Source organism: Ambystoma mexicanum, chromosome 4q (assembly GCF_040938575.1).
Source record: "Ambystoma mexicanum isolate Mex_15411 chromosome 4q, UKY_AmexF1_1, whole genome shotgun sequence".
Taxonomy (NCBI): Eukaryota; Metazoa; Chordata; class Amphibia; order Caudata; family Ambystomatidae; genus Ambystoma; species Ambystoma mexicanum.
This window is the reverse complement of record NC_090928.1, coordinates 1,005,448,030-1,005,461,023: the sequence shown is the minus strand read 5'-3', so window position 1 is coordinate 1,005,461,023 and position 12,994 is coordinate 1,005,448,030. Positions and strand designations below refer to the sequence as shown.

At 49.5% G+C, this 12,994-nt stretch overlaps 1 protein-coding gene across 3 annotated transcripts in view; it reads right to left on the bottom strand.

Annotated features, from left to right (window-relative positions):
- KCTD3 (potassium channel tetramerization domain containing 3) overlaps positions 1-12,994 on the bottom strand; it is a 529,442-nt gene that overhangs the window by 55,664 nt on the left and 460,784 nt on the right. For all 3 annotated transcript variants that reach the window (XM_069608570.1, XM_069608569.1, XM_069608571.1), the window contains one exon: positions 7,061-7,157. In XM_069608570.1, coding sequence (XP_069464671.1) covers positions 7,061-7,157 — 97 coding nt within the window. The remainder of the gene's footprint in view (positions 1-7,060; positions 7,158-12,994) is intronic.

Below are 12,994 nucleotides of genomic sequence, written 5' to 3'. Positions count from 1 at the left end.
TTGCTTGAGTACAAGCGGGATGGGTCCTTGGTGATTTGTACCCAGAGGTATACGATGGGGCCTTTCCGCCAAGGGAGTGGCTCTTTCCTGCATGGAGAGGTTGATTGCTAGGGCTGAGGATTTGTCCAGATTTATTCTGAACCCTGAAAGGGCTCCGAACTCTTTGATCTCATCCAGTAGGGCCCCCAGTGACGAAGTTAGGTTGGACGCTGTTATCAACACGTCATCCGCATAAAGCGCGATTTTATATTCGTGGCCACCTACGGATATCCCTTTGATCTTAGTGCTTTGTCTAATTCTAGCTGCAAAGAGCTCCATGGATAGGGCGAAAATCAAGGGTGAGAGTGGACATCCCTGCCTGGTGCCCCTGGAGATATGTATTGCTCTGGACCTAGTGCCGTTTACCCGCAGTTGCGTGGTGAGAGTCTGATAGTTGGCTATTACCCAGGTTATAAAATTTGGGCCGAGGCCGAAGTTCTTAAGGACAGCCCGGATGTACCCCCAGTCCACCAAATTGAAGGCTTTATGGGCGTCCAAGGATATTACCCCCATTCCCACCCCTAGTTTGTGGGCGCTTTCCATGATATTTATCGTTCTCCTGGGCCCCTCTCCCTGGGATGAATCCTGTTTGATCGCGGTCAATTAGGTTTGGCAGAATTGCCCCCAGCCTACCGGCCAGAACCTTAGCAAAAATCTTTTCTTCATTGTTCAGGAATGCTATGGGGCGGTAGGAGGCGGCGAATTCGGGGTCTTTCCCGGGTTTATGTATCAGGACTGTGAGCGACTCTGCCATTGAGCCGGTGACCGATTTTGAGGACAGGAAGGAGTTAAATAGGGCCGCCATCTGGGAAGCTAAAGTTCTGGCGTATTTTTTTTATAGAAGTTTGCGGATAGGCCGTCTGGGCCCAGGGCGGTGGATTTGAGAGATTTAATGGCTTCAGTAATTTCTTCGATGGTGATGGGCGATTCTAGGGATTCCAGCTGGGATGTGCTCTGGGGGGGGCATAGATCGCAGATATTCTGGCAGGTTATCTAATACTGTGGGATCCCCTGACATTATGGTCTTCTGGTGCCTCACCAGTTTGTTAATTTTGTCCATCTCAGAGTAATGTACTTTCCCATCTACTCCCACTAATTTTAGGATATTGTTTCGGCCGCAGATCTTTTTCAGCTTTTGAACTAGCATTTTGTTTTCTTTATTCCCCTTGCTATAGTAGAACTGTCTTGTGAAGGCCAGGGATTTGGCAGTTCAGTCAGCGCAGTGCATTTCAAGTGCTATTTTGGATTTCCTCAAGGCTCTCTCCTGCGTGACTTCAGCTCAGTCTTTAGTTGGTTTAACTTGTTCTCCAGTTTCGCCTCTGCGATATTCGAGACTCTTCTCTGTTCCGCTCCGGCACTAATCAGGGACCCTCTGACTACTGCTTTCATCGCATCCCAGATAATGTTGATTGGGGAATGCTCCGTTGTGTTCTCCTCGAAGTAGTTGGATATCGTGTCCTCCACTTCCGATCTGATGCATTCATCCAGTAGCAAGGAGTCATTCAGCCTCCAGTGTTTGTGGACAGGGTGCTTTTGGCCCGATATTACTAGGTTTGCGGACACAGGGGCGTGATCCGATATCATGCGTGTGTGGATTTCTGCCTTGTTTAGGCAAGGGAAAAGTACCCCAGAGATTAGAATGAGGTCTATCCTGGAGAATCCTTTATGCACGCCGGAGTGGTGGGTATAGTCTCTCGAGGTACCATTGCGCAGTCTCCAAGCATCGACAGACTGTCTCTCTGAGTAGCTTGGCTAGGGATAGAGCTTGCACGAAGTCTGCTTTTGTGGGGGGTAGAGTTTTGTCCACTTGGGGGTTTGGCATGGAGTTGTAATACCCCCCCCCATGAGCAGGTGCCCTTCTTGGAAGGCCAGTATGGTCGGGATTAGATCTGAGATAAAGTTAGCTTGGGCTGTGTTGGGGCCATAGATTGAGACGACAGTGACGGGGAGCTCCTCGAATAGGCCCTTAAGTAGGAGGAAGCAGCCCTCCGGATCTCTTCTTATTGTGATTTTGGATCGGCGAACCTTGTCGCTTAGTAATATCGCAACCCCTCTTTTTTTCTGACCAGACGTGGCGAAATAAGCTCTTTTGTATCTGTTGAATCTCACTCGGCGTTCGTCCTCTTGCAGCAAGTGAGTTTCCTGGAGGAGAACGATGTCTCTGGATAATTGCGCCAGTCTATGTTCGACTGATCTTCGCTTTGACGAGTTCAGGCCTTGAACATTCCATGAGAGAATTGTAACCTTGCTTACGTCAGCCATCACCTCTCTTTTCCGTTGCGGCTGTGATCTGACCTGGGTCCCCCGCTGGAAGCTGTGCTATTGAGAGCGGTGTGAGATCCTTGTGCTCGTCTAGTTTGGAGGTTGCTGTTGTTGTTACATGTTGTAGTGCTGATCGGGAGGCCGGAACTTGGGCATCCCAGCACTCCAGGCTTTGGAATAGTCCTTTCTTAATCCCCTTCCCCGTTTTGAACTCGTAGGAGAAACATCATCCTACTGCCACTGGGAAACCAATGCGCTGGAAGATGGCCAACTAGGCTGCCAAAGTGAGGTAACTTGGAGCTTGTTCATTGCTCCCGCACTGATAGGGTAATCGTGGACCTTTTCTGATAAGGAACCTACATTTTGGGAAGATTAAGATTCCTACCAAACTGGTGGATTTTCTTCGCCTTTAGTTTGTTGGGTCGGAAGGAGTTGTCATCCTGGTCCAGGGATCCTTATTTCTCTGGTGGAGATAATGCACGGTCAACCCGGGTTGGAGTCCTTCTTGGATGGGCCCCGGAGTCTGCGCCTCCTTCCAGCTTTCGACCATGCGCCCCTCCCCGGATTTCCTGGGGGGTGCACGGTTTGATTCTTCGGATTCCGATTCGCCCTCCGCTCTACTGACCCCCATGAATTTGTCCACTTCCCTCTGAGTGAATTTGCTTCTGGGCTCCTTCCCATGTGAATCTGACCGACGTCGAGAATCCCCAGTGGTACGGAACCTTTTTCCCGCATAGCCACTCTGTGAATGGGCGCATCGCTTTTCGTTTTTGGAGAGTGGAATTCGCTAGGTATTGGTAGAGTGAGATTATGGATCCCTGGAAGGTGATTTGTCGCATTTGCCTAGCCTCGCGCATGATTTCCTCCTTAATTTGGAGGAAGTGGATCCGCACCAGGACGTCTGGGGGGAGTGTATACGCCTTTCTAGGGATTGTTCTGTGCACCCGATTCTGTTCCAGTGGTGACTTATTCGGGAGGGTGATTATGAACCTGAGTAAATCCGAGACGTAACCTTTGAGGTCTGCGTCTGAGATGGAGGTTGGAATCCCTCGCAGGCGGATATGGTTCCTTCGGGACCGATTCTCTGTGTCCTCTTGCTTCGTTTCCAGGAGTTTGCATCTCGCCTCTAGGGCCGCGATTCTATCCCTGTCCTGCTCCTCTTCAAATCTTTGGTCGCAGACCTCGGATTCGAGTTTGGCTGTGCGGCGCTCCACTTCCACCACTCTTTTGTCCAGGGAATTGATTTTTTTCGTGACCTCTTCCATGCTTTTTTGGATTTCTTTGGTCAGGGCCGAAAGTAAATCTTGGAGATCGGCCTTTGTGACCATTTGTGATGGGTTGTGAGCTGAGGCAGTCGTGGTGTGCGCGGAGCTGAGAGTAGGGTCCTCAGGCGGGTCTCCCTTTTTTGATTTTTCAATAGTTGAGTTGGACATTAGGGCAGCAATGTCCGTTTGTTTGGATGCCTTCCCGCTTTTTGACATTTTGCCGCTTTAGGGTGGAGCCGGTTGTGTTTTCTGCAGAACATTCTTGGCTCTCCCCCGCAGATGAGGGGCTTAGGGGGGTCAGCACTTGTTCCCCGCCCCCCGGGGTTCAGATTCAGCCTTGTATTTTCAGCTGGGAAGAGGGGGGGTTGTGGGTGCCTCAACCTTGGTGGCCGTTTGTTGGTTGCGATGCTAGCTGCAGTGGAGTCCGGTGGGTGGTTCGGCAGATGCCGGCTGTAAGTGATGGGACCACTTGCGGGGGGAGGGGGTTGAGGCCACCAACGAATCTGGGTGGGTGTCCTGATTGGGGCCCCTTGAGGATGGAGCCAGCGGCTGCTATTGGCAGGGGGGGCAAGGAGCCAGACAGGACTTAAATGGGCCCCCCCGTGACCCCAACTCCTCACCTGCTTCACTCCGAAGTGCTGAGTCTTTGAGGGCTGGACTGCTGCCTGCACCAGGGGGAACCACCCGTGCAGGCCGACAGGTCTGCTGAAGCTGGGAGAGCCGGAGACCCGGATGGCCCACCGGCGGGGGTTCGCTCCGCTGGGATGGTGGGTAGTGAGCTGTCTGGGGTGGACCCTGGTCGGACCGGCTCCCCCGTAGATAAGGCAGGTTGATGCAGCCGGTCTGGTGTTGCTGAGAAAGCCGGAAACCTGGATGGCCCCCCCAGCGGGGGTTCGCTCCGCTGGCTTGGAGGGTGGTGGGCTGGGTGCTGACTGGCCCCAGCGGGTTGTCTCCGGCACAGCCTCAGGTTCGGGGCTCGCACTTGTGCCAGGCTCATCAGCCCCCTGGCTGCCGGAGTCGTGGGGAGCCACAGATGAATGCGCTGCAGGTCGGCCTACCTGGAGGGGGGATTGGCTGGTACTGGGCGGGTGGCAGGGAGCAGGAGGCTCCGGCGTGGTGGGGTTTTCCCCAGTAGAGTGCCTGGATCAGTGTCGGCCCCAGGCCAGCCGGACTGGTGTTGCTGATGTTGCCGGGAGGGCGGGGGGGCGAAGATCTGGATGGACCGCTGGCGGGTGGTCGCTCCGCTGATTTAGTGGGCAGCTAGCTGCTGCCTGAGGCGGGCGCAGCCAGGTGATTGCCGAGCCCGTCTTGGCGGTCCTCCGTCCCCTGGATTGCCATCTGGGCCCCCGCAGGTGCGGCCGGGGAGGGGCGTAGTGCCCCGCTTCAGATTAGCGCCGGCTCTCCGGGGCAATGGGCGGGCTGCAGCTGGTGTTGTATCGCCTCTGGGGAGATCCGGACGGGGGCCGACTGGTTTCCTCTGACTCTGATTCCACTTCGGGCTCAGTCCAGGAGTCAGCGTTGTTGAGAGGGAGGCACACCGGAACCGGTGGGTGGAGGGGAGTGGGAGGCACCAGAGTAGCGGATCCTGATCGGCGGAGCTACGGTGTGTGCTGGGGATCCTCCAGCGTTTAGCCATGGGGGTCAGCCGAGAGGGGAGCTGGAACGAAGCGTTGTGCACCCGGGTGCAGGGTCCCTCGTCGGGGTGCCGGTGTAGCCTGTAGCAGTGCCGGCGGCGGGCTATCGCTGTTTGGCAGCTTTGGCAGCGTTAACATGCCTGCCCCTCCCCCTCATGGAAGTTCCTTAGGCCTTGGGGCTGCAGCGGCCATCTTCTCGCCGGGCGGGCCCCGGTGTGGAAACGGTCCACAACAGAATGGATCGGCATCAGATCCGGGACCCACTCACGCGGTCGCCGCAGCCGAGGTTCACCCAGCAGATGTTTCAATTGCGGGCTCCAACGGGGTCTGGAAACGGCATTTTTATTGCGCAACGCATTGGGCCAGGCAGGCGCTCCTAGGAAGACATGCCGATCACGGCAGCTCCGAGCCACGCCCCCAGCTATTTCATTTTTAGTGTGGTGTGATGAACGCACTTTGCCATACCACTCATTGTAGAAATGTTTCTAGAATTGAACTATACAGTATGGTTAGGCACTTATTTAAAGAAAAACCTCAGACGCTCAAGATGTTCCAGCCACTTTCATTTAATACCAAAATTTGTTTCAATTGACAAATAAAAAGGGTAGCTCCACAATGGCAGTATAATGTAGATGAATACCACATAATCGACTCCCAGTAGTATAATTAAAGTTGTGCCAATGGCACACAGACTACACTATATATGATTTATAGAGTGGGATGTATGATGGAAGAATGCTATCCAGGTCAGTGTGAATTTGCATTCCCTCCTGCATCAGCTGAACAGGTTTTGACAATAAGGTATAGCTCATAAAAGCAGACATGTTAATTCATCTGAAAGTTAAGGTACCAGAATGCAGATTTGACAACATTTTGATTAGATTATCTGGTAATCCAAGTCATCATGCTCTCATATAATGCATCAGTGCCTCATCTCCTTAAACCTACATTCTCCTCATGTAGTCAACTCTCGATGTAGCTGCTCTACAGGGCATACGTCCTGCCACCTGGTGGAATATGAGAAAAGGATTTCATACCCATCTTTACATCACACTACCATACTTCATGGCAATGCTCAAGCACAAATTGAGCCTATCACACAAAAATACTCACTCCTAAGACTACTGCATAAAGAACTTCATAGTTCTCCAAACCATCTAGCGCAGTATGGCTTTCTTGCTTCCTTTTGTATCCGTCATGCATCTATACTATCACTGCCCGCCATCTTCCTGCCGTACCCATTTCACCTGCTGTCTAACTTTACCCAATACCCTCCTATTTCCAACAACAGACTCAGATCTGACATCTCAGACGTGGACCCCATTATGCAGACTCGGACAAGCAACAACAGCAGAAGAAAGCCACAGTGGTAGCATATGCACCATATCCAAAGAACTTGTCAACAAGGTCAATTACAATTCAAAAACTTCTAACAAGCAAAACAAAATCAAGAATCCAAGAGTCACTCAGAAGACTAATGTCTTAAGGGAAGCTCAGCACTTAAGCATTTGATTAAATACAATGATTTCGATCACTTTTAGCAGAACTGGGAAATTCTGGGTACTGTAGAGTTTGGTGTACTGTCCAACAGCTTCAATAAATGGTCTACGAGACAAAAATTCTTTGCTCAGGACTACCTTGGCTCGGGATAGAGGGCCGTTACCACACAATCCCACCGCAGAATGCAGGGTTTAAATCTATAATCATTTTAAATAAACTTAATTTTGCATTTCAATGACTACATGATCCGATCCTTTATCTTCTCATTTTACACCTGCGGTCTACCACATCTGCACTCTAACTGCGGGAAGAGACTGGCATGGATATATAGAGCAGTCTGATCAGCACTGTGAAGAATACCTTTTCCCACTGGAAGACAGTCTAACGAAGAGCTTGTTAGTCACCGGCACAACTTTTTGGATAAAAACCTGCTGATCATCTCTTTCCCCGAAAGGTCCTGTAGAAAAAACAGTTATTGTAAAAGATTTATTTAAATACATTTTGTGTGCGTAACATGTGCAAGATCTTTTGCATCACTTTTAAGGTCAACTATGTTCAGCTTTTGCATTTGAAAAAACTCAACAATAAATACCCAATAAAATAAATATCAAATATATGAGAACACTTGACAACTCGCCTAATTGGCAGCAAAAGAGCGCACCCATAAAATCAATTTTCAAAATGCCAGTTTTAACAGAAGTGACATCACGCACCCTTTTAACCGATGACACCTGAGGAAGGAACATGAAATCTTTTGATCAGTGGCATCACATTTCTTTTACTCCTGATCCCATTACAGGAAATTGCCTCACTTAAGAACAACAAAAAACTTAAGTTGTAAAAGGAAGAAAACAAAGAACTTTACTGAAACAGATTGAAAGCTATTTAATGTACCACTGCGAAGGAAGAACCTTCATAAAGTCAACCCAACTCAGAAGAACTGTGTCTTGCCAACAGTGATCAGTGACACTGTTAAGACGCCAATCAAATGGTGAATAATGCACTATAATAAAAAATGCTTACTTACCATAACATAAAATAACACACCACAATCAAATGTCGCCATGTGGGATTTGAAACTGCTTACCCCACCGTGATTGTACTCCTATTTGTCTCTAATTTTCTAGTTGAAATCCTTAGTTTCCCAGAGAATGCCCAGGTGCCTGGCTTGCTGACCTCAAAAGTATCAGCTGAACCCATTTCCCAGTAACTAAAGTCTCCTGGGAATGGTCAGCTTGCAACATTTCTCCAGCACACTGCTGTGGCAGAGCACACAAGAAATGCATGTGTTCCCAAAATACAGGGCCTGTGGGTGCGCAAGGACAAGAGGTTTATTTATCTGAAGGTCATTTTCCAAAATGGCTGTTCTGTGGTTCATATTATACTGTACTACCCCTTCTACCCTTTCCCCCGGAGACCTATCCCCCTTGGGTGCCACCCAGCCTGCTCTTCCCCACGGGCTTCTCTAGCTGAACCTGCGCACACGGCACATCATTTATACATTGCAGCTGTCACTGATGACCCCCCCCCCTCCTTCCAGGGATGCCCCTTCCCCTTTTCACATCACTCCTGCAACTGGTAGGTGCGCCGCCCTTTGCAGCGCTGAATCTGCATCTTTACCGCAAGACCAGCAAATATAAGTGTCAGCTGCTCGTACCAAGGCCCAGCCTCAGCTGGCCAGGTTTTCCACATTTCTTTAGGTACTACAATCTTATGCCAAGGGCATCCTCATTTACCAAGCAATCAAATGCAAGATGATGTCAGCCACACCCAGTCCCATCATATGCAGAGTTATAAACATCTTATGCCCGGGCCCATAAACCCTCAAGTGCACAGTACAGTACTGCTTACCCAGTTACTGCCCTATGCCAAGTATAGATTTATGTAAACAGCCATATACTAGTCATAGCATATTATGCAGATACTAAGTCTTTATTTTCCAATACAGTTCATATGCCAAGTGCTGATATATATATACACAGTCAGATGTGTCCAATAACACCTTCTATGCCCAGGTACAATTACTATATTCTCACAAACAGCCATTGAATGCTCAGCAGGAGGCTGGTTGTAACCTGTACCATGTCCCTGTTGACCTCCATTTGTCAGTACAATCTCATACTCCAAGTACAGATGCATGTATCCTTCTACAGACTCTAGCATCCAGGTACAACAATCATATGTTCACATCTGGCCAAATGCAACCACAGAGCAAAGTAGAATTTTACCTTGGCATATGCCAATATAAAAGATGCATGAGGCTGCTAAGCCTGAGAATACAAGCCTTAAGGCCTCATGTACTCAGTTCTAGCAGCATAGCTTCACTATGACCATAGAGGAGTAATACAGCCAATGTCCTTTGTCATAGCCGAGCGATCAACAGTCAGGTCAAACACAAACACGTCTTCACTTTTAGAAGGTATTTCTAGATCAAATCAACCAACCAGGAATAGGTTTTGACTGGGGTATGATGGGATGGGTAGTAGCATATCAAACTACACCAATTGTTTGTAGGTCTGGGGACCTCTTTCATTTCTCTCCCTCTTAATCAGGTCTACCTTCCTGTTTGAAAACACTCACACTCTTTGCTGTTTGGTCTTCCTTGGCTGTTGTCGATGTTGTCAGGATATCTTCAAACCGTGGGCAGGCTGCGTTGCTGCAAGTGCTTGTGCAGGCTACCATGTCTGCTCTATGTTTCTCAATAGGAATTTGATGTTCTGACATGCACAGGACTCTGTGAGTGGATTGCACAATTCAATCTGTGTGCAGCACTCATAAACCATGTTACATTCAATAAACCAGGCTTTCCTAGATGTATTGTGTGCTTGCAGATACCCATAGCATGCCCATGCATTGCAGTGGGATTCCACAGGCAGCTTGACACTTCCCCCAATCTGCCCTGCTCTTTACATAAGAAAAATGATTCCCCAGCTGAAAATGCGTTTTACAGTTACCAGATTCAGCTCATACACATGAATGTAAGGATGGGCAGGTGATGCTGGGAGATTTGCAATATTCCTCCTCCTCCAGGAACTGCATCACAGACTGTTGATGGTTGTGGTCCCCCAAGGTCAAATAATTTCCATTCCAAAGCTTCAAGCATGGGACTGCATCACATACCTTGCCCTCTTCCATGAAGCTCTCCCTTGAGCTAGATCGTCCAGGGGAAACCCTTACCTGGTCTCGCTTGGAGTTTCCTCCATAAAATCCTGTTGTCATTCATTTGTATAGTGCACCACTGTCCAACCACCCAAGTTGGCATGCCTCCAGTAGTGTTCTGTCAGACATTTTGCAGACTAGTGTGGCTATTAACTTTTTCTGGGCCTTGTCGATCTTCTAGGGGGGACCGTAAAATGCTGCCCGAGGGTGATTTCTTTCAGGCGAGGGAAGGCATCATGGGGGCCTATACATGGGCATGTTCTCTCTCAACTTCCACATTCACCTGTACATTACTGTAGGTCTCTTGGACATTGTGAACACTTGTGACGGGCACAAAGCGGTTGGCTAATTGTTGTTCTGGGAAGAGGAGATCAGCCTGAATGGCCAGTTGCTGACTTGAGGACTCTAAGAGGGCTGCCACCTTTTGCCCCTTGTGGTCAAGTAGAACATAGTTGTCTTTGTCCCAGGTTTCTTGAGCCAGCATTTCTAAGTGGCTTTTGGGGTCCTCCTCTGGCTCTCTTGACTCTTTGCACAAATCCTTGTGTTCACTGGCTAACTGCTAGGTAGAAGTAGCTTAGATCAATGACCTCTTCTGACTATTTCTCTGTGCAAGCGTGTGCGTAATGATCCGTTTTCCCACAGGTATGGGGCTTTCTGTGCCAACTGGTATTGGTCGCCGGCTGCACTCTTGGACAGCCCATGGGGCTATTCCCCTAAAGCTCTCTATGGTCCCTGTTTCTAACCTCAGGAAGAATTCTCTGACCTGTGGGCTTGGACCATTGTACTATCTGGGCCTTGGATAGGTCCCTTCTAGAGCTCTAACCTTACTTTTAGTGGTAGTAATCTGGATCAAGGTCTAGTCACTCAGAGATCTGTGAAGAATCCAAGTCATTACTGTTTTCCTGGTGGTGACCTCCTCCCCGTAGCCAGGAGACAGTAGCTGCTACATGATCCTGACCCTGGAGGCGGCTGTATGAGGGTGGATCACATAGTGGGAAGACAACCTCCAGGGAGACATCATGACTTCATCAGACGAGATATGGTATTCGCCATTTTCCCTTGAGGATAACCCTCCCACACCCGATGACCTCATGGCATATTGTCATACGTCTCCTCGTCCACCTATGAAGGGTATTGAAAGCCTTTTGCCAAGACCCATAGGCCAACCTTCAAACTCTGGTCTGCCTTGTGCAACTCATTAAAACACCTTCTCAGATTCCACATACAAATCATCCAGGACTGACTGGCCCTTGAAAACCATTAAGAATACTCACCCGCGTTTATCGTGCAAATTGTCAAGAATGGACTTTTTTTCCCATAACTACCAAAATACTGGGACGAGGAAGAGGAACCGAGTATTGCAAAGTGAAGGAGGCCACAAGCACAAGGAGCGCTCAAGTTGTTGGGCGCAGATATCGGTGGCCAAGGAATTTAAAGAGCAGAAGCAGAGAGGCCATGTGGCTGCTGGCAGAAGAGAGATGTGCCTCTTCATGTGGCCCGAGAGACTGAAAGGCTGGGACCAGTACTGTGGAGCAGACAGGCTGGAAAGCCAAGAAGAAAGAAGCTGCCATGGGAAGAGAACACGATGCTGGAATGCTAGGAGCCGACAAAAGACTCCTGGACGTTCCCAGGTGTCAAACAGCACCAGACAGCACACAAGCCCATCTACATTCAACCAACCGGCTAATCGTTCATGCAAACCTCCCAGCAACACCAGCTCCAAGTTAGATACCTCCTCGTACCCACCCAGCCTTCCCCAATCTAAGTGCAAACACTCAGCCACCCCCTCCACAACACTAGACCCCCCCCAACATCTTGCATTCGCTCTGCCCTGCTACACAGTAGCCACCGTTTTACATCACCCTCTAACATGCCTACTAGCCCCCCACTACCCCCTAACATACCCCCTCCACACACCCCCACCCCTTCCAATACTCTCGCCTGTGATTTGATTAATGCGCGCTCCATCTGCACTCATGCCCCGAACATTCACAACTTCCTACTAGTATCAAACTTAGACCTATTAGCCCTAACTGAAACTTGGCTACACAATGCTGCCGGACCCCTCCTCTCTCTTGCCGTACCCACTGGATATTCCATCCTACAAGTCGACCATCTAGATGGCCTAGGGTGTGGTGTAGCCCTCATACACAAATCCACCATCCCCTCAGAGCCTCACGTTTGCAGCAACTACCAGGTTACGAAATCCTTCAGGCCAAACTGGAATCCTCCCTCCAAACTACAATTAACCTACTTCTCCTCCATCGCCAACCCTTCCAGTCTGGTAATCCAGAAACGGACTTCCCCCTCCTCATCTCCCCATTCCTTAAGCCTAACACCAAATTTATCCTCCTAGGAGACTTCAATTTAGGCCACAATGACCCCTCCGACCACAGGGCAACAAGGCATCTGCCCTCGCATACACCCTTGATGAGATGAATTTCACCCAGCTAGTCCACTCACCAACCTACGAAAAAGGAAGAACACTCGACTGGGTACTCCAATTTAACACTACCCTCCAAGTATCCCCCCTTTCCCCATTCCTTGGTCTGATCACTCATTGATCCCTTTCACCTTCATCACCACCACCAAAAACACCCCTACCTCCAGCGAACCCTGTCGCATCACCACCAGACACACCTGCAAGCTCAGAGTCAAGCTGATGACCCCCCTCCATCCTAGCCTCCCAATTCAGTCCCGATCAATTCTCCCCCCCCCGAATCATCCTAGCATCCTACAATTACACTCTGCACTTGACGAACACGCACCCTTCAAAACCACCTCCCGTAAAAAAATAAAACCCAAAACTGGTTCACTGAAGAACTTGCCTTCCTCCGGAAAAAGAAACGCACCCTTGAAAATCTGTGGAGAAAAAAACCCTACTCCTGCCAACAAAGCAACCTTCCAGTGCTCAGCCGACATCTATAAACTAGCCATCGTCCTCACCTGAATCTCTGACGCAAGCTCAGACACCAAAGAACTCTTTGAGAGCTTGAATACCCAGTACATCCTTCTAACAACTTCCCAAAAGACAAACCATGGTACACTCATCCAATCCTCCCTGGACACCAAAACTCGGACGCTAAGGGATAAAGCTATAAACAAAAAATCCCTTTTACCACCTCTGCTAGCCCG